At 35.2% G+C, this 21,723-nt stretch overlaps 1 protein-coding gene across 3 annotated transcripts in view; it reads left to right on the top strand.

Moving 5' to 3' along the window:
* The window catches only part of LOC110034068 (glutamate receptor 3.7-like), a 52,398-nt gene extending 31,631 nt beyond the window's left edge, over nucleotides 1-20,767 (top strand). For all 3 annotated transcript variants that reach the window (XM_020738316.1, XM_020738317.1, XM_020738315.1), the window contains one exon: nucleotides 20,210-20,767. In XM_020738316.1, the coding sequence (XP_020593975.1) occupies nucleotides 20,210-20,605 (396 nt within the window). In that variant the 3' untranslated portion in view covers nucleotides 20,606-20,767. The remainder of the gene's footprint in view (nucleotides 1-20,209) is intronic.
* The last annotated feature ends 956 nt before the right edge of the window (nucleotides 20,768-21,723 follow it).

Below are 21,723 nucleotides of genomic sequence, written 5' to 3'. Positions count from 1 at the left end.
ACCAATCCCCCTTCACACTTCTTAGTCCAATATCTTTGAAATGTCCTTACCATTTGAACTCCTTGAAGATAATTTTTCTTGATTTTTATCGAGAGTATTCTTAGGTAACTTCAGTTTTCTAAGATGTAATTAACTATAGGGGCTTGCCCTTATAGGAAGTTTTTCCCGAATCCAGCATAATATAAACCCTATTTAATTCCTTATATTAAATAGGAAAATTTGTCGGCCAATACATTGGTTTCACAGACCAAACGAATGTCATAACTTTCTCTAGTTTATTTGATCGAGCCTCACCCTCAATTCTTGTGTTCATCCTTCGGGATAGATACAAGATTCGAGGTAAAACGCTCTTTCATCTACAAGATTCGAGGTAAAACGCTCTTTCATCTAAACTATGAAAATTATGGGGTCAGTTTGACTTCATCTTTTTCAAAAATAAAAATTTTTAAAACGTTCTTCCCAAGCGGGCAACGAGATTTCAATTCGGATGACCGAAAGCTTCTTACGGACAAACCCCACACCAAAAATAGTGCCGACAGTTATGTGTCCTTAATTTTGGTGGAGTATGGAAATCACATATACCATTGGTAGAATTTACTTACAATGACATTTATCAGGCTAGTATTGAGTGACTCCATATGAAGCTTTATATGGAAGAAAATGTAGGATACTATTATGTTGGGCTGAAGCAGGAGACAAAAAGGTTATAAAAGCTGACTTAGTTGGTGATGTTACTAAAATGATTAGACTGAACAGAGACGGATTAAAAGTAGTACATGATAGACAGAAAATATTTTGATGCTAAACACAACCATGATGAATTTGATATTGAAGAGTTTGTTTTTGTTAAAACCAGTCATTTGAAGAGTGTGCAAAAATTCAAAAAGACAGAAAAATTGGACACAAGATATGTAAATCTATACGAGATTACGGAGAGGATGGATAGGTGGCTTATAAGTTGGCTTTAATAACTCATATGCAAGTAGTGAATAATATTTTTCATATTTTTTTCACTTCAAAAGTATTTTGCTAATGAATCAAATAGGGTGATTACAGACTCAGTTGATATACAACTTGATCTGATTTATATAGAGGGGTATGAGACGATACATTATGATGTGAAGAAGCTTCATTGTAGAGATGTTTCATTTGTGAAGATTTTATGGAAGCACGAATCAGAGAAGGATGTTAATGGAAGAAAATTTCTGATATGAAAGAGAAATATATCTTCAACTCTTCAGTTATCATATGTTTGTTTTGTAATAAACTTTTCAAATTTCGAGGACAATTTTATGAGGGGAGATTTTAATAGCAGTTAAAAATTAAAATAATTATAATGAATAAATATATTTCAGATTGGTGGCAATGGTTCGATGAATCTTCACGACAGTCTGGTTTCATCATTAGCAGTCGAACACAAGATCCTTTCGTTCGTAACAAACCTAGAGGGTGAGAGAGGGAGACTAAGAGGAAGGAAGAAACAACAATGAAGGAGAAGAAAAAAGAATAAGGGAAGACAAGGCAAGCAACTTTGTGGGTGAAGTGGAGAGCCGTCCTCAGCGAAGCCATAACTTGCAAGCTTGAATAAAGAAGCAGATGACACCAAGGAAGACGAAAGGCAGGATCGTTTCCAGCCCTAGCTTGACGGTTCGAGTAGAGGAGAAGGAGACGTCGGATGTGTGGGGAAAAGAGGAGTTGAGTGGCTCTTGTGCGAAGGAAGATGATAAAGGATGCAGGGCTTCATATGAAGTAATAGGGGAAGAGAGCAGCTGTGCATGCGGGTTCGAATAGGGGAGAAATAGAAAGAGTCTCGAAGTCGAGCCAGCCATGTGCGAGTAAGGGGAGGACTGAATCGAGCTCATTATAAGAAAGGTATGATAAAAATGATAAATGTTTTGACGGTATTCTTGATATGACTTCACTGCAAGAAAAATAAATGGATTGAAAGGAAAAATGTGAATGATCAAAAAGACTGAAAATATAAATGATTTTGGTATTTAATAAATAATTTTATAAAATAATAAAAATCTATAGATTATTTTACAGTTCATCAACATATTTATTCAGATCATGTTATACAATTACATAAAGTTGTAATGCATAATAGAGTAGTAATTATTCACTAAATTGCTTAAACTTAACATGTATAATGTCATTTTTTCAGAAATAGGTTTGAAAGATTAATATGAATGATAAAAGAGAAACTTTGGATGATAGGTATTGGTTTCTTATAGCACGCTGCTCGACACATCCATATGAGCGATAAGGTACATTGGCATAGCGATAGAAAGATGTCTAACTCCCCACGCTTTAATCTTAGCAGCAATATTAGTATCCCAGTGCTCCCGAAATAGGTATAGATGAGTTGATGTATGCAAACCAAGGACAAAAGCAACAATGATAGGAGTACCATGAGATTAGCCATGAATTTTAGCATTCCACACTTTCTAACAATGATGTATGGTATAAGAAAATAACCGACTAGCGGCAAGAGTGTAGTTTCTACCGCTTCTGAGTTTAGTGATAGCATCATCAAAATCCTTGAAAATTGGGAAAATACGAAAAATCTCCTGCATAAAAGAGCTAGCAAGGATAATATGTGTGCAATCTTTAGCACCTACACAACCCCACGGGCATTGATCGGAATTCGAAAGACGTCTTTTGAGCAACCAATGCTGAGTAGGGATGGCATCAAGTTGGAGGCACCATCAGAAGACCCTCTCACATGGATGAAGATGAATCTGTTTAATCCAAGAGAAATATTTATCAATTCCCGAAGGAAAAAGAGCAGCATAAGCTAATCCAATAATCGTTTTCTCAGAGAACTGCCTATTTAATTAACAACAATCCTCACTATTGTTGCGACGGATGGGGATTCGCAGAATTTCGTCCACCATTTCATTGTTGAAGTAATCTTGGAAGAGTTGCAAATTCCAGTGATCATCAATAATAAGATCCACACTTTAAGATTTTATGTCTCAATATGTTTACGGGGCATGGCCACCTCGAAATAGGGGTGTCAAAGATCCAAGCTTGCTTCAAGTACATTGATCTTGCAACCATATGCAATATTTCACCTGATAATAGAATTGAGAGCTTTAGCCCACAGAGATCTTTCAAGTAGGGGAGACATTACGCTTATGCTTCAATGTCCATGAAAGCTGGCCGTAAAGATATTTGAGAGCAATATTAAGTAAAGAGTATTGATCTTGCAAAAAATTCTAGGTTAACTGAGCCCTTGAAGGCCTTCCAATCTTCAAGAGCAGGAAATTCGAGGCCGCCTAGATGAATCAGTTGGCAAAGCTTATCCCAAGCTACATTGTGGAGATTTGGTTTAGAGGGTTCTCTTCGCCCTAAAAATTGCCATTGCTTCTTTTGAATCTCCTATAGCCGTTGCTCGACACATCCATATGAGCGATAAGGTACATTGGCATAGCGATAGAAAGATGTCTAACTCCCCACGCTTTAATCTTAGCCGCAATATTAGTAGAAATTTCCAAAATCTCTATTGTGGTGCTTACGGAGAGCAAGATTGATTCCAATATAGTCTAGCTCTTCCACCCTTTGGAAATTGAAGAAATTAGCAATTCTTATAGTCTTCCATTCCGGGGTAGCTCTGCTAAATCTAATAGCCGATTTAGATATGTTGGTTTTTTCCTCCGTCCAACTTAGTTATCTCTCAGAATATTGATGAGGAGTTTGGCTTTGTCCACTGATGATTTCACAAACAGAATATTGTCATTCGCATAAAGCAAATGGAAAAAGATGAAATATCCTTTTGCGAAAGTTGAACGCCCGCATGTGTTGACCTCATTTTTTAGGTCATTTTTTTTTCTTCTTAGGGTCTTAGGATCTAGCTCTAGGAGTTCATATTAATCGTCTTAAAAACTAGAATTATGATCCACCCTTTTAGAAATTCTAGCCACTTCTTATTTTCCTTGGATGTCTAGCATTTTTGGCACAAGACCATCGTCTTATGAACGAGCGGTTATGGGTTATTTTGTGAAAACTCAAGGGAAAAGTTCCTAATAAGACTCCAAACCTTAGGAAAACATCGTCACGACTTTTTCGTCACATACACACCAAATGCACCAAATTCACAAAATTGCACGAGGACGGTCTTCAATTAAGCCCAGAGGACGGATGAAAATGCGAACTTCTCCGGATGACCTCCGACGACAAATTGGACTGCGCCAATGCGTCCGGACACCAATTTTGGTAGGAAATGACACCCATATTGCCATATTTTCGACACGAGAAAATTGGCACGCAAATCGATGAATTCATCGAAATAACCTTTGACGGCAAAACAGACCGCGCCGGTGCGTTCGGAATGTCGAAATTACAAATTACCTAAGGAGGACACCCATCACACACATCTTGCTAGGGCGCCGCACATGGATAAATCGCATGAAATTTGATATAGATATGTATATATATATAATTCTTTTTTTCTAAACCTAAAAGCTCCTTCCTCTTCGATCGTGAGCCCTAGCCGAACCGATCGAGCCCCCTCTTCGATCGCGAAGCTTCGACCCGTGGTCTCGCTCCTCGTACCCAGTAAAACCCTGGCTAAAAGCTTCCACGCCGTGCCACGCGAGCTGCTCCTCTGCGACAAAGCCTCGCCTCTGCCGTCCTCTCCCCACACCAGGTTTGTCGCTTCTCTTGGCTCGGCTCTCCGCCCAGGTGAGGGATGGTATTCTTCCTCCTTCATCTTTTGCTGTAAAAACCCCATTTGGGGAGTTCTTGAAGGTTTGCCGAAATTTCTGAGAGTGGGGAGGTGCTGCCAAAATCTCTTCTAATTTCATTCTTACCTTTTCTGCTCATCTTCTGTGGCTTGGGGGTTGTTGAAGATTTTGAGAGAGTTCTTGAGAGATTTTTAGGGAGATTCGGGTGTTTTTCTACCATTTCGGATGACATGGAATAGAGAAAGCATAACTTTGTTTAGCTTGAAATTTAAGCATGAATACATGTTAGATTAAGTGAAAATAAGACATGTTTGGGGCCTATCTTTGCTTCATTTGCTGCTCCCGTCTTTGGATCATATGCTGAATTTTTTTTAAATGCCGGAAATTATATTAGGGGCTTACCTTTGCTTCTTTTGGCTGCCCCCGTTGCTGGAACACATGCTGAATTCGTTTTGTGTGTTGGAAAGTTACATTTGGGGTTTATCTTGCTTCTTTTATTCCCCCGGTTGTTGGAATACAATTGTTTTATATGTTAGAAAAATTATGTTTGGGGCCTATCTTTGCTTCATTTGCTGCTCCCGCCGTTGGAACATATGCTGAATTTTTTTTAAATGTCGGAAATTATATTAGGGGCTTGCCTTTGCTTCTTTTAGTTGCCTCCGTTGCTGGAACACATGCTGAATTCGTTTTGTGTGTTGGAAAGTTACATTTGGGGTTTATCTTGCTTCTTTTATTCCCCCGGTTGTTGGAATACAATTGTTTTATATGTTAGAAAAATTATGTTTGGGGCCTATCTTTGCTTCATTTGCTGCTCCCGCCGTTGGAACATATGCTGAATTTTTTTTAAATGTCGGAAATTATATTAGGGGCTTGCCTTTGCTTCTTTTAGTTGCCTCCGTTGCTGGAACACATGCTGAATTCGTTTTGTGTGTTGGAAAGTTACATTTGGGGCTTATCTTGCTTCCTTTTTTCCCTCGGTTGTTGTAATACATGTTGAAATTGTTTTATATGTTAGAAAAATTATGTTTGGGGCCTATCTTTGCTTCGAACATATGCTGAAATCGTTTTATAAGTTGGAAAATTATGTTTGAGACTCATTTTTTGTCTCCCTTGTTGCCCCTTATTTTGGTCTCAGTTTTGGCTTCATGGAATCTGATTTTTATGGCTTTGTTTGGACCCATTTAGTGAGTTCGATCTATCTGGAATACTTCTCTGTTTTGCTCCCTTTTCGCTGGATTTGCTTTGCCCCTTTGTGATGGGCTCGATTGGCCATGCTCTTGGGCTCGGTTTGGGCTCCTTTTGGTGATTTATGGGGGCTGAAATGTTTTACTCTTGGGATTATTTCTTAGGCCTTGGTTTGCCCTCTTGTGCTGGGCCCGGTTGGCTCTTTTCTTGGGCTCGGTTTGGGCTCCTTTTAGTGATTTATGTTGGCTTACATACTCTATTGTTTAGATCATTCCTTGGGGCTCAGTTTTCCCCTTCCTGTGGGCTCTCCTTCTTGTTGCCTTACCCGTGAGCTAGAGTTTGAAGGTTTGATTGTGATTTTTGTTGCTTTATATGTGAGCTCCCTTTCAGGCTACCTTACCCGTGGCTCTCCTTCATGCTGCCCTACCCGTGAACTGGATTTTGAGGGGTTGGTTGTGATTTTCGTTGTCTTACCTGTGAATTTTAACTCATGACCTTTTAGTGGGATAAATTGAATTGGTAATTATCTCTTTCTATTGCTTTGATTACGAATATTTATATGGACAATTTCATAATTGTGAGATATAAAAGAAAATGGAAGGAGCTTTTGATTAAAATTGAAGTTGAAGGGCTTTGATAATGGCATGATTTTTGGAAGTATAGAAAAATGCTCTCTATGGATTGTTCTCCTATATTTTATGAAATGTAAAAGACTCTTGAAGCTTCATTTTGGGTTTGATATAAATTGAATTCATGTTGGGTTTGAAAATCCTTAATTGCCACTTGGAAATGATATCCTTCTCGGGATTGATCTGATCATTTTCTTTTTAACGAATTTAAACGTTTTAGACCGATATATTCATGATTTTATTTTAAGCTTCACTGATTTGACTTGGTTTTAAAAAATAGATCGGTCATCTTTTTGTTCATTTTGTTTTTTTTAACGGTTAAGTTAAAAATGAGAATTTCTGATTTAATTATATTCAGAAATGATTCACAGTCTTAAGGAAAATATGAGAGAAAAAAAAATGGATAGAAAACTATAAATAAGATTTGGATCTTCGAGGTGATAAAACCTAAAGGGGGATAGAATAGCGAACCATTTACCGTTCTTTTTTGCATATGAAAGATAAAATTGTAAATTGGAAGAATAATTAGGGGTTGGAAGAAAATGAGAGCTTAGATGACGATTAAGGACATGGATTGAAAGATCATTAGACTTGCATTTAGGTCCCTTAAGATTTGAATCAACTTAAATCCAACTACTATAACTAGGTTTGAAGCACACTTCACAACCCTTTTGCCAAAGCTATAGGTTTACCCCTTAGGTTTTAAGAGCCTGATGGTGAGCTAAGTTTAATCTAAAGGTGTTTGAGGGTTAGTTGAAAGACACTTAGTTTTTAATCTGAAGGTGTTTGAGGGTTAGTTGAAAGACACTTAGTTGAAGTTAGACACTTTAAGACACTTCAAGTTTAAACTAAAGTGTAGGCTTCCTAGATCTTAGGAGCACACCTTGAAAGAGTCCATCCTCCTAATGTTCAAATGATCCTAAGAAGCCAAACAACTGACCCCAGTTTGTGAGTTTATAAGGACACTAGACACGAGGGTGCACTAGGTTGTGATTCATGACTGATTTAATTAGATCAAATAATGAAATTCTTACCTTAACTTGACCAAAACTGAAACCTAATGCTCCGGGATTTGAATTCGTCTTACACTCAAATCCTCCTGGCAATTGGGGACATTCCAATATCACATATAAATTTCCTATTATTGGTCCTTTATATGTGATATTATATTTTATTTTATTTGTTTTGTCTTTTTCCTACGATTTACCTGTTTCTGTTAAGTCTTTTTCAGATCATACTTTCCTCTCTTACACAGCGCATAATAGCTAAACTTAAAGGAACAATGAACCTCTCAGGTGTACAGGTTTAATTTACATTACAATATTTTATTTCATAACACGTTATATTGTTCTCATAGCTTGTTATACTATTTTTCCAGCATGTTATTCTGCCATTTCTTAGTACATTCTACTCTTCTTTCAGCATGTTATACTGTTTTTTCTTTTTACTGTACATTATACTGTTCCTTTCTTTTATGTTGCATGTTTAGTTATTTTGATATACACTATGCCTTAATTAGTGGTTAGGTGCATTTTCAAAACTAAAACTAAACCAGGAGGTGCTACTACGAGGAGCTTGGAGCGAATATTGTGGGCAGTACGGCGAGAAACAACTTCAAGATGAACCTGCAATAGCAAAACAATTTCACAACACTATATACTTTCTTTAGTTTAAATAACAATCCATAGGACTTCGAGGTAGTTTGTCTAACGCAACGTAAACCCTCACATATCACTTTTAGGCCTTTTGCACAATTCTGTTGTGCAATTATAAGTCCTAATACTTTAGGATTCCGATGTTATCGTGTTGTACGGTGTAAATTCTCCTATCTTTTTAGGCTCTTTGCACAGTCCGATATTGTGTAAACATAAGTCCTAAATCCTAAATAATTTACAGGATTGAAATATCAAATTACATCACTTCAAAGACGTAAAACCAAAGTTCACCGGGGTTGAGAGTTCACCGGGGTTTTCCCCAGATCTGTGATATCCCTTACTTTTCTTCCCTTTGGATTCCTTAAATAATTGTTTCTATTTTGAGTCATTCTCATTTGATTTTCCTATGTCCAATCTTGAAAATCTAAACTTTGAAATCTTAAAGGCAAAACCACCTGATCTTAATCGAGAGTTTTCTTAAGGACCCTCAGTCATTTAAGATGTAATTGGGGATTGCCTCTATAGGGAACCAGGAACCTAGATAAAATAAACCCTATCTAATTTTTTATGTTAGGTAGGGGAACTTGTTGGCCTTTTTATAAAAATATTTCGTAGACTAAAACGGATATGTCACAAATTCTTTAGTCTATGATTGAATCCCTATTACAAGTGATATATTTATTCTTCGGGATAAGTGTATTACTTGTAGTATTGTATTCAATCATCTAAACTATTTAAAATGTGAGACCCGTTTGGTCTCACCTATTTTAAAATTAAAATGTTACTTTTAAAAATAAAAAAAGAGTTATATTCATATTTAAATTATTTTCAAAATCACAAAATCACTACTTTTTCAAATCACGAAGTTAAAAAAAAACGGCCGACAACATGATTAGCCTGTTGGGCAAGGGATGCCGAGAATTGCTTCGAGCATATGATAAACAAATTAGGTGATAGCTGGCATCTTTGCCGGAACCCACACTCAACATTAATTTGAGAAGCATGTCTCCCATTTATTAGAAGCTCATAGCTCGGATTTTTCACACAAGCCAGCATCCATTAGCAAAATATTTTTTAGCAACCCCAAACATTTAGGATTCTCCGTAGAGTTTCCCAATTCATTTTATCATAAGCTTGCTCCTTATTGATCTAGATGAGCATTAATCTAGATTTAGCTTGGGAGATCCTATGTTTGTTAGCAACCTCGTGCCAAAAGGTAGTGATTAGAGATAGATCTATGAGGAATAAAAGCACCTTGCTCCAATGAAATAACCTTTGTGAGCGTATCTTTAAGTCTATTCACCAGAACTTTAGCGATGACCTTGTAAATAGTTTGGCATAAACTTACCAGTTTGAAAAGTTGGGGGAGATTGACTATCAGGAGACTTTCACATCAGTTGTCAAATTTAATACTATCAGAGTTCTCTTTTCATTTGCAATAAACAAAAAGTGGAGACTACATTAACTAGACATATAAAATATCTTCCTGAATGAGAATTTGGAAGAAAAAGTGTATATGGAGATACTATCAGGATTTGAGAATGATTCCAACTAACACCTAGTATGTCAATTCAGGAAATTTCTCTTGGGTATAAGCAGTCACCAAGGGCATGGTTTGAAATGTTTGCTAAAACTATGAGATCTAATGGATATTCTCAGGGTCAAAATGATCATACCCTGTTCATAAAATACATTTAGGGAGGTTAGATTGCTACACTGGTAGTTTATGTGGATGACATGATTCGTATAGGTGATGCTGAAAGAGAAATTTTCAAAATCAAAGAAGTACGTGCTACTGAGTTTGAAATCAAGGACCTTGGAACCATTAGCAAAGTCCATGAAATGCATCATTATATCATAGAGGAAATACATCCTAGATCTACTAAAGGAGATAAAGATGATTGGGTGCAACCTGTTGATACTCTTATGGATCCCAATAACAAGTTTAGCAGGTGAGAAGAAAATATATCTATTGATAATAGAAGATATCAAAGATTGGTAGGAAAACTTATCCACCTGTCACATATTAGGTCAGATATTGTATACATTGTTAGTATTGTGAGCGAACATATGAATAAACCAAATGAAGAGCATTTGGAGATGGTGTATAGGATTCTGAAGTTTTTCAGGAAGATTCCTTGTTATGGATTAACTTTTGAGAAAACTAGAAACAAAGAAGTATAAATCTGCACTGATTTTAGTTGGGATGGGAAACTCAGTGATAGAAGGTTTGCTACAACTTACTGCTCGAATAGGCCAATCTGATTATATGGAGTAAGGTGTTGTTTCTAGAAGTGGTGCGGAATCAGAGTATAGGACACTTTGTTTGAGAATCTGTGAAGGGATATGAATTCGGAAATTATTAAAGGAAATAGGGTGTACCTTGAATAGGCCAATACTTATGCTTTGTGACAGTCAAACAACCATCAGTATTGCTAAGAAGCATGTGCATCATGACAGGACCAAAAATATTAAAATATATATACATTTTATCTTTGAAAAGGTTAATGGTGGAATTATACAGTTAAGCTACGACCCGACATACCAACAAATTGTTGATGTCTACACGAGCTCTTCCTTTAAGCACGTTTTCAGAGTTCAATATCAAGCTTGGTGTACCTACAACATCTACGACCAAGCCTGAAGGGGAGTTTCGGCTCCTTTCCAGGGTGGGTTGGACGGCCACTTCAAAAGTATTGGAAGATTTGATTGGGGATAACTTCGGCAACCTCTTGATTAGTTTTATTTCCTTCCTATTTTTTGTTTCTTTTTTTTATTTTAGATCTATTTCTTTCCCTCATTTTGATTAGATATATTTGGTAAGTTTATAAATTAGGAGTGATTAATTTTTCTATATAATTGTACTGAGATGATTTTTTCCTCTCCAAACCTATTTTCCACACAAATCTAATACAGTTGAACATGAATTTGTGGCTAAATTAAAAATAACGTTATGATTCATATTAACATAGTGAGAGCTACCAAAAACATTTAGATGAGAGGCATATCTCCTTTTTTAGAAATCTTGAAGAGCTACTGATAATCCTGCTTGATTGATCAGATATGTTGCTCCAAATTCTTACTCATTTTTTTCAATCTCATAATCATAGCTCTTTCATTTTAAGTTATGCTCATTCTTACTGCAACTACATCTTGTTAAGGAGTTTCTGGGGCTATTCTCTACATTGTAATCTCATTATCAACACAATAATTTCTGAATTCTATGCATTATAACCTCCATCATTATTAAATCATGGGCATTTGATTTTGACATCAGTTGTATTTTCAATCAAGCTCTTTCATCTTACAAAAAAATGCAAAAATATTAGCTTTATTTTTAAAAATATAAACTTATACCATTGCGTGGAAACCTTCATCATATCTTGTTTTTATTTTTGTCTTTGATTTTGCTTTTTTTCACGACAATCTTTCATCAAGTTTTGGCTTTTTGCAATGCCAACCTTTATTGGGGTCCTTTGATGTGCTTTTATTTTAAGTATGTGATGGCTCATGTTCCAAAGCTTAGTTTTTTCTCTTCTTTATGGTTACTTTTATGTTGGCTTAATCTAGAATATCAACATTTAAAGAACAAAACAAAGGCATTTTAGTTTTCTTACATTATTGAATCTCTTTATTAATGATGAGGTTTCTAACATCTCTGAGCGTCCTCTTGTTTGATCTACGTGAGTTGTTGACTGCTAGTGATACTACACCATTTAGGTTTCAGGTAATGAAAAAGGCTAACTCAAAGCACATATTCCTGATCAAAGTGCATGGCTATATAGCTTCATGTTATGATCAACTGGTTGATGTGGAGACTTTTTTTATGCTTTATGAGATTAAAGAATTTACTCATTAGCTGTGCTTCTTGTTAGAAAGTTCTTGGCGATAGAATTTTAGATTTACGCCTTCCTTGCACAGAGGTCTTGCATATAAATAGATAAATAGAGATAAAATTACATGGAGATTTTTTAATGGGCTCGGAGAGAAAATCATGTGGTTTTGCTCAATTATAATTGATTCGGTAGTCATAATTTGTGTTTGTAATAGTTTGTCCTCTGTAATTGGAGAATATGATAACATAATGAAAAAAGCAGAATTGGAGAGTGTTTCCTAAATCGGTAGAAAGGAGTGGCATAGTGGATGAAGGATGGAGGGGATTAGTGATTGGATGTTGGGCGACACTGGTTGGCAGGCCTTGGCATGTTAATATTAGGGGTTTAGAGTGCGATGTGGTAGTGCTGTAGTTGTGACAAAATCTCACACTAAAATGAAAGTCATTCTCAAAGCTCTCAATGTCATGAGCATAATAGAATCCGCGGTTACAAAATCTTATATTTGGATTGCCTGAAACAAAACTTTTAAGACTAAATTTTATTGTAACAAAAAATAACGAGTGAGCACACACATGATATGAATTTGTTCATTGACAAAGGCAAACCAACTCTATCAACAGTTTGTGAATTTGACACTATGTATGAGTGATTCTGAGTAGAAATCAAATTTAGGCTTAATAATAAATATTGGCGAAGCTTCGCCATTTTTTGTCACAAAATGTTTTTGAGATAAATCTGCTAATGGCTCGTGATTTCAGCTCTTGTAGAGATTACAATAGTTTTGAGAAGTTCTTATCTTCAAATCTTCTTTTTGAGCAAAATGCATTTGTATATTTTTCATTTTTTTTTTTTGCAAAATATAGAATTTTATAAAAATAGTTTTGATCATTTTTGTGAGTTATATAAATTAGGATATAAACAAAATTTTAAGACATTTTGACTTTTTTCATTTTCAAATTTTTTTTTATATTTCATACGAAGTCATTTGGGTTGTGACTGAACAAGTGTCACCTCCCCTTGGTGCATGCAAATGTCTCATAATTTTCTCTCTTATAGACATCATAATAGTTTCAGGAATTCTGACCCCCTAAACTTTCTTGACTATCAATACACAAACTAAAGCATTTCATCCCAAGTTATGACGAAGTCACGACCCGACGTAGAGTAAAAATTTTAAGGTGGGAACAGACGATCGGTTGGTGAAATTAAAATTTCCTATTTTTTATTTTCTATTTTTAACAATTTATAATTTAAATATAAATTAAAAGAGCCACTAAAATTAGTAATTTAATTAATAAATAATAAGTTTACATTTCTGTTTGTTGGCATCGACTTCTGTACACATTCTCTCATCTAGTTTTCAGCTTTTATTTAAAGGCTTGAATCTTAAAAATATTAAAACAATATAATTAGTTATTCAAGATAACTCAATGGAGTAATTATACTTCTAAACCATTAGAAATCAAGGAAAAGAGGGCATATGTATGCTGATTCTCCATATTTAGTTTAAAAAAAAAAACATATAATAATCTAGGTAAAATATACTTGACATTTGCTCATAGAAGGAATATAGATTTTCTATCTGCATTAACTTTACTTTACTTTTCAAAGAGGTAATCTCTTAATTCTTAAGTTACATCTTATTCTTAACTTATAGAGTACTGTCTAAACATAACTTAACATAATCCGTCAGCATGGTGGGGCGCAAATTAGGTCTACTATTATAATAATTGCAATAAAATAATAATGATAATAATAATAATAAATAAATAAATAAATAAATAAAATAAATATATAGGTGTTGGCGGTTAGAGGAGACGCATTGCACCCTCTCTTAAGAAACTTATTTCACACTTTTTTTCAATGCTTTCCCTCATTCGAATCAACGAAATCGAGACATGAGAGGGAAGGTCATACAAGGAGAAGGAAGAGAAGAAAAAGAGGAAAGAAGTCAACATTTATATATGTAAGAATTTTAACATTGCAATTACTCATTAAAATTATAATATAACAAGTTGTTGACCTCATTTTGAGGTCTTCCTTGATCTTTCTTCTAGAGCCTAGGATCTAGCCATAGTACTTTCCTATCGACTATCTTAGAGGACTAGAGCTGGGACCCACACTTTTTAGAAATTCGAATTACTTCTTGATTCTCTTGTGGTGTCTCGGCGGTTGGGTGGTCTCAAACCATCATCATTTGGTAGAGTGGTTGTGTTCACGGACCATCATCATTTGATCGAGTGGTTAAGGACCAACATGTGGAGATCCAAAGAGAGTTCCCATAGGGTTTAAAAGTCTTTGGAAACCCATTATGACTTTCGTACATTTGCGTACACAAATATCACAATTCGGGCAGTTGACACACATAAATATCATAATTCACGTCACTTACACTTGTAAAGGTTTCACAATTAATCGAAACGTAAATCAATTCTTAAAACGATAGATCACAGACCCAAAATTCAAATAAAATTAAATATGACACATTTTTGACCCATCCGTCGGCGAACTTGTCCGAACAACCCCCGATGAAGAAATGGACTGCGTCGGCGCGTTCGAGACGTCAATTTTAGCTATGGAGGGTACCCACTTTGTCAGGGTTCCAAGCACAAATAAATCGCATATTAATTCATTTACTTAAATAATATAATATAATAAAATAAAACAAAATAAAAAAATAATAAAAAAAATCTTTATTTTAAAACTTATTTCACCTAAACCGCGCCAGCCTCCCCTCCCTTCTTCCCAGTCGCGGCTCGATCGAAGCTTGGCTCGCCCTTGATCCGCCCCCGTCGTGCCCTAGCTACTGCGATCGACCGCACCCGAGCGAAGCCCTAGCTTCCGCGCTCCTCTCCCGTTCGCAACCCAGACGCGCCTCGACCCCTCGAGCCCCGCTCGACCGAGCGGCTCGCCACGCCAATCGCGAGCTGCCTCCTGTCCTACTCTTCTCCTTCTCGAGGTCGCCTCCCTCTCTCCCTAAATGCGATTCTTCCACTCCCGATACCTCATTCGACTACTTCACAGAGGCTATAAAAACCCCATTTGGGGGAGTTTAGGGTTGGCCGAAATTTTGAAGAGGTGAAGATTCTGTTGGATTCGTCACTGGTTTCCTTTCCTTGGAGTTTTGTTTTTTTTTGGTTTGCAGCAAGTGAGCCGAAGGGTTTTGTGGTTGGCAAAATTCTGGTGTGAAGGGGAGGTGCTGCCAAAATTTTAATTACTCGGCATGTTGATTGATCGGACTTCTTGTTTGTTTTGGTTTGCTCGACAGGCTGGTTTTTGCTTAGAATTTGGTGGAGAACCAGGTAAGCTTAAACTTGCATCTCTTTCTTGAACCATGTGTGATTATCTCAGATTGCCTTTCCAGTCATCGGAATGCCAGTTTTAGCAATGTTTTGAATGCTATTTATGCGATGATTGAGCTTTCAATTAGTCTATAATGGGGATGCATATTCTGTTATCATGGAATTTATGATAAAACAAGCATGAAGGCTTATTGCATATTCTTTGAAGATTGTTGCAGTATTGTTTTGCCTACTAAACTAGTGAAATTTTATTGGGAGGAGCAATATTGATTATTGACATTTTGGGACGCCGAGGTCTTGTTCTCCTCTAATGATGATGAGGTATCATAATCTCAAGTAGCCTGTTCTACATTTTTTATTTTTTCTTAAGATTTCTTCTTTGAAATCGGTCAAAAGACTGCTTCTTTTAAGGATTTTTTCTTTTTTAAGGGTTTTTTTTTTTTTTTTTGCACACCTGATGGAATTTTGATACTTGGAGGTGAGATAAAAACAGAAAAGTTGGCACACTTAGCTCGCAATTCTTCTGTATTTGCATATCGACACTTTGGTGCTTTTGAACCTATGCATCAATATGCGTATTTCACTAAAAAGAAGTGTTGAGAAATTAGGACGAAGAAAAATAGGAATTGACACAAATCCATAAGAACACACAGAAATTTACGAGGTCCTACAAAGATGCCTACATCCACAGGAGCAGAGCGACGACTTTTCCACTATTCAGAAAAAATGTTACAGAATAGAGGATAGAATCTCGGAGTTTCAGAAAGTCACCTAGGGTTACATACATGACATATATATAACCCTATAGTACAATATGTAATTACTTAAATTACTCATATACCAAACCGTGGGGTGTTGCCCTCGGACCCCCAACCCACATAATGAAACTCCCTCGATTGGACAGATCCTTCCGCTCCACTCCGCTCCAGCATTTGTCTCATTTATGGTATATGAGCCATACCTAACAAGAAGGAAAATATGAGCTGCTGATTCTCAATTTCCTTCTCAGTTTTTCATATTTTTAAAGCATCCATATGAGTCCCTTATTGCAAATTTGTTTCATGTGTTAGTTGAATCACTCCGACGGTTTTGGAGAAGAATAGCCTTTCTTTTGGCTTGATGTTTGGAACTATTTGCCTTGCTTTTTTTGAAAATCTGAAAGTATTGGGTGGCCTATTTGAAAATCTGAAAGTATTAGGTGGCCTATTTGTGAAAATCTGAAAATGTTGGGTGCCTCATTTGCAAAATCTAAAAAAACTTTGGGTGGTATATCTGCAAAATCTGAGAGCTTAGGGTGGTCTATTTGCAAAATCTGAGAACTTAGGGTGGTCTATTTGCAAAATCTAAAAAACATTTGCGTGGCGTATTTGCAAAATCTGAAACATTTGGGTGGCACATTTGCAAAATCTGAAAATTTTGGGAACTTTCCTTTGCTCTCTACTTGCATACGCATCAATTCTGACATTCAATTTCGGAACGAATGATACTAGCATTATGTTGCAAACCCTAGCATCATGTGTACTGTTCTGAGATACAAACTAGATTTTGAGACATAAATTTATTGGAATTTAGTGGGATGGAATTGATGGGAGAAACATTTATGCTTTTTACTCTTTCATTGTGAAGGGGTGATAGACCATTTGCTTTTGGTTTCTTGTTCATGGTTTTGTTTAAAAGAATTGCGGTTTGTATCACGATTTCATATATGACGGCATTAACCTCAATCTTAATATGGATTCCTGTGCTATGGTATGCGTTTTCGTTTTGGCGTCCGTTTTGCCAACTGTGTTCCACTATGGATCTCTACGTTTGGTCTTTATTTCCTGCTTTGCAGACTTGCTTCTTTCAAATATGAGGTTATCCCATCAGCACATTAAGGCTTTTGCAAAAGTATGCACTATACAAGTGAATTCTCTCAGATTTCTAATGAATATATTTAAGTGTGGCATTATCATTTAGGCTGCTCCAAAAATTATACCATGCATCTATTGAGAAATGAATTTTTTTTGCCATGGTTTTATTCTTATGATCAATCGTTTTATTTAGAATACACAAACACAGAAGCTGCTTCTAGTTAATGGATTCATTTATATTCCTGTTAGCAATGCTTTCAAACATATGTATATGTACAGGTTTTGTTTAATTCTCGTGCATTTTGGAAAGACCTGCATACAGATCCCCTGGAATATGATTTTTACACACATACTACTCAATCTTTGTGCACTTCACATAGTTAGCAATTAATCATCTTTCTTTTTATCTTCCTTACACATGAAAAGGGGTGTATCAAACTTTTTAAGGTTAGAATCGTGATATTTTGATGCAACGTGAAAGATTGGGTGGCATAAATGTAAGAGCTGAAATTTAGAATTTTTTTGGTATGTTAATGAATAGGAATTGTGGTGTATGCACACAAGATCTCGTTTGACTCTTTTGGCCGAGTGCTTGATATGTTTTTTTTGTCTCGAAAGATAATGCAAATGATGTTCGCTTAATACTTTCGTCGTTTTATGGCAAATTCACTCTATTTACTTGCTGATTTTTGGAAGCTTTTATACATCTTTTTGGGCACTTTAAGTGTTGATTTTTGGAGGCTTTCACGTATCTTTTGGAGGTTGATTTGATCATTGTTTGGTTGATTTGATCATTGTCATTGTTTTGAAAGAATTTAAATGCTTTTAGGCCGATTTACTTGCGGTTTCGCTCCTGGCTTTGTTGATTTTGTTTAATTGTGTCGGCCTCCTCCGTTTATTTGGTTTTGTTTTGTTTTTGTTTTTCTTGCAATGGTTAAGTTAAAAATTTGAATTTCTGATTTAATTATTTTCAGAATTGATTCTCGCCTTCAAAAAAGGGGGGGGGGGACAATCAGAAGGGAAGGAACTAAAAAAAAAATAATGATAATTAGTCTGTTGAGCTAATTAAAACTCAAGGAGAAATATGATAGCAAATCATTCACCATTCTTCTACATAAGAAGGATAAAATTGTAATTGTGAGAATTGTTGAAAATTTGGAGAAATCAAAAGCTTAAATAATTTAAGAGTTGGGTATGAATTGAGAGATCAGTAGACTATCAATTAAGACCCCTAAGCATTGGTTAGACTTAAGCCCAATTGTTTTAATTAGGATTGTAGCACATTTCATGAACCTTTTTGTCAAAATTATAGGTTTACCTCTTAGGTCTTAAGAGCTAAGTTTGATTTAATGATGTTCGAGGATTAGTTGGAAAACACTTAATTGAAGACATAACACTTTAAAACACTTCAAGCTCAAGTTAAAGTGTAGACTTCCTAGTTCTTAGGAGCACACCCTAGGTGAGAGTTCATCTACCTAATTTTTAAATGGATATTGAAGCTAGATACCTTACTCTAATTCATAAGTTAGTTAAAGCAATAGACAAGATATGCACCAGACTGTGGTTCATGACTGATTTAATTAAATAAAATAATGAAATTCTCTTCATAACTTGACCTAAAATGAAACTCATTGTTCCGAGATTTGAGCTTGAATCTTACACTCAAATCCTCCTGGCAATTGGGAACATTTCCAATGTCACATATAAATCACCTACCCTATCTAATCCTTATATTAGGTAGAGGCTTGCCTCTATAGAGAACTTGAAACTCAGGTAAAATAAATCCTATTTAATCCTTATATTATGTAAGAGGAACTTGTCGACCATACATAAAAGGTTTCGCAGGCTAAACAGATGTCACAAAATTCTTTAGTTTGGGTGGTTGAACCTACTATAAGTGATATGTTTATCCTTCGGGATAGTGTATTATCTGTGGTATCGCGTTTAGCCGTTTAAATTATCCAATATGTGATACCCGTTTGGTCTCATTTATTTTAAAATTAAAAAAAAAATTACTATTTTTAAAAAATCAAAATTACATTGATATCTATACATACTTAAATTCAAATTCAAAATCATTCTTTCCAAAATAACACCCGACACAAGCAAAACACTATGAGGAACTAAATAAAAAAAAAATAACGAGCTCACAAGATTTCTGTAGTAATGATAAGAGTTCAAATATTCCATTAAATTTTGAGAGTTCATACTGCCTAGAAATTTGACACATTAGTTTTCAAACGCATATTTAACCCAAAAGTTGAAGCCTATAGTTGAAGGCAGAGGTGAAATTGAGTAAAGTCTACTCGTCGTCGAGTTTGAACTCGGTAGGATAAATGGCTCGTGAATTAAACTCATGAAACAGGTCAAGTTTAGGCTAACCCCGACTCAGGCTCATTAGGTAGTGAGTCAGCTCATTAAAACAAATGCAATATAAATACACTTAAAATATATTAAAATCTATGATAAGATGCAAAGATGTTAAAAAAATTTAGAAGGGGCATTTACATACATACCACACAATTTTTATGTTATTTACATATCTAACACCTATACATTCATATTTACATGCATATCACTCAAACCTCTAAAATCACATAAAAAAAAAAAAGCACAGCACCACCTTTTTAACAGTGAAATACACATTTTTATGTATAGGCTTATAACACCAATGTATTATAAGCCTAAATATCAATCTTTGGGAGTTGAATATGTGAATATAGAAGACTTGTATGGTATATATATAAATTTCCCTCTTTAAAAATTATATCAAGGTGTTATAAGCCTAAATATCAATCTTTGGGAGTTGAATATGTGAATATAGAAGACTTGCATGGTATATATATAAATTTCCCTCTTTAAAAATTTTATCTTTCTTATGTCAAATGAAAATATGACACTCAATAGGATGCAATGGAGAAAAAGGATTCATGTAGCCGACCTCACTTAGTGGGATAAAAACTTGTCTTTGTTGTTTATTTCTTTTCAAAATTCTCATTATTTTTATCATTTTTTCACATAACTCTTACAAATCATTCTCTTAATCATTTTAACACGGCAGGCATTTCGTCGCAACTCACCTCTTGCAGTGGACTTATCTAGTGCTATCTTAAAACTCGCGGAGAACGGCGATCTCCAGAAAATTCATAACAAATGGTTCTGCCGGAAAAATTGTGATCATAGAGCAGACAGCTCAAAGCCAAATCAGCTACATTTGAGCAGCTTCTGGGGACTCTTCATGATCTGTGGGATTGTAGCCATTGCTGCTCTCCTCGTATTCTTTCTTCAGTCAATCCGCCAATTCATTCACTTCAAGAAGCAAAATAGAGACAATTCGTCAATCACGAGCTGCTCGAAAACCATCTACAGCTTCTTCGACTTCATCGACGAGAAGGAAGAAGCAGTGAAGAAGTTATTCAAACAGCAACAATGCTCCTCACAGCCTGAGGTTTCCTGATCAGTAGAACATTTTGTGTAGATGTTTTCATAATCTGTGCTCCTCACAGTATATTGATAAATTGTTGTATGAACAATGTCTATGTAGATGTTCAGAATTATTTATATTTATGAAAAAGTGTAAAGTCTGATAAAAAAAATATATCTGATATCATGTTCTGTGTTTAGTGATGAAAAAGAAAATTATTATGTAAAAAAGGCTCTTTTTTTATTTATTTTTCATGTTTTGAAGATTTCATGGGCTGCATTTCTATTTTCAGCAATGTAATTTCTACATATTACTTAGTATTGTCAACAAGGTTCGTTTTTACTTTTTGCACATATTAAAGATCTGTTTTAAAATGAAATACCTGATAGTGATGATATCTTTTATTATACTTTAATTTCTTTTATAATAAAATCAAAATAAATTTAAATATTTTAGCCTCATTTAAAAGTGTAATTATTAGCTATGTTGCAAAAAAAAATATTTATGATTTAAAAATGATTATATAATCACATTTTATTTTTAATAAAATTATTCTTGTAACTTTTAATTATATGATCAACCTTTCTAAGGGTCCGTTTGGGGCAGCTTATAAGTGCGGGCCGCCGTACTGTTTGATTCGTGCTTTTTCACCAGCTTATCTGAAACAGCGTTTGGGTTTTTACACTAAACGCAGCCCGCGGGTCGACTCCGGCGGTTGGCCCGCGGGCCGCGTTTCAGGATAAGCACTCACAAAATACCCCAAATGGACCCTAAAACATAAATGTGACTGTTTTAGAACAATTGCGTCAAACATTAGTTTTAATCTCAATTTCACGCAATTTCTATGTATTGACATGCACTCTTTTATATAGGCATGAAAAAGTTTTACTTTTTAAAAATTAAAATAGTGGAAGGTGTATAAATATAAAAATCAGAGTTTAAGAGTAAAATATGTAAATATATAGTAATTGGGTGGTATGGATGTAAATGGCACAAATTTTAAAAGTAATCTTTTAAAATAGTTATGAAAAAATAGATTTTTAAAAACTGTTATGCTATTAACGATTTTTTTTTATTATTTTAAAATAATCTACAACAACTTAGTATATTGGACAAAAAAACAAAAAAAACTATTTTTTAACCCAAAAAAT

Source organism: Phalaenopsis equestris, unplaced genomic scaffold (assembly GCF_001263595.1).
Source record: "Phalaenopsis equestris unplaced genomic scaffold, ASM126359v1 Scaffold001343, whole genome shotgun sequence".
NCBI lineage: Eukaryota > Viridiplantae > Streptophyta > Magnoliopsida > Asparagales > Orchidaceae > Phalaenopsis > Phalaenopsis equestris.
The sequence above is the reverse complement of the archived record's forward strand: the minus strand, read 5'-3'. Positions and strand labels throughout refer to the sequence as shown.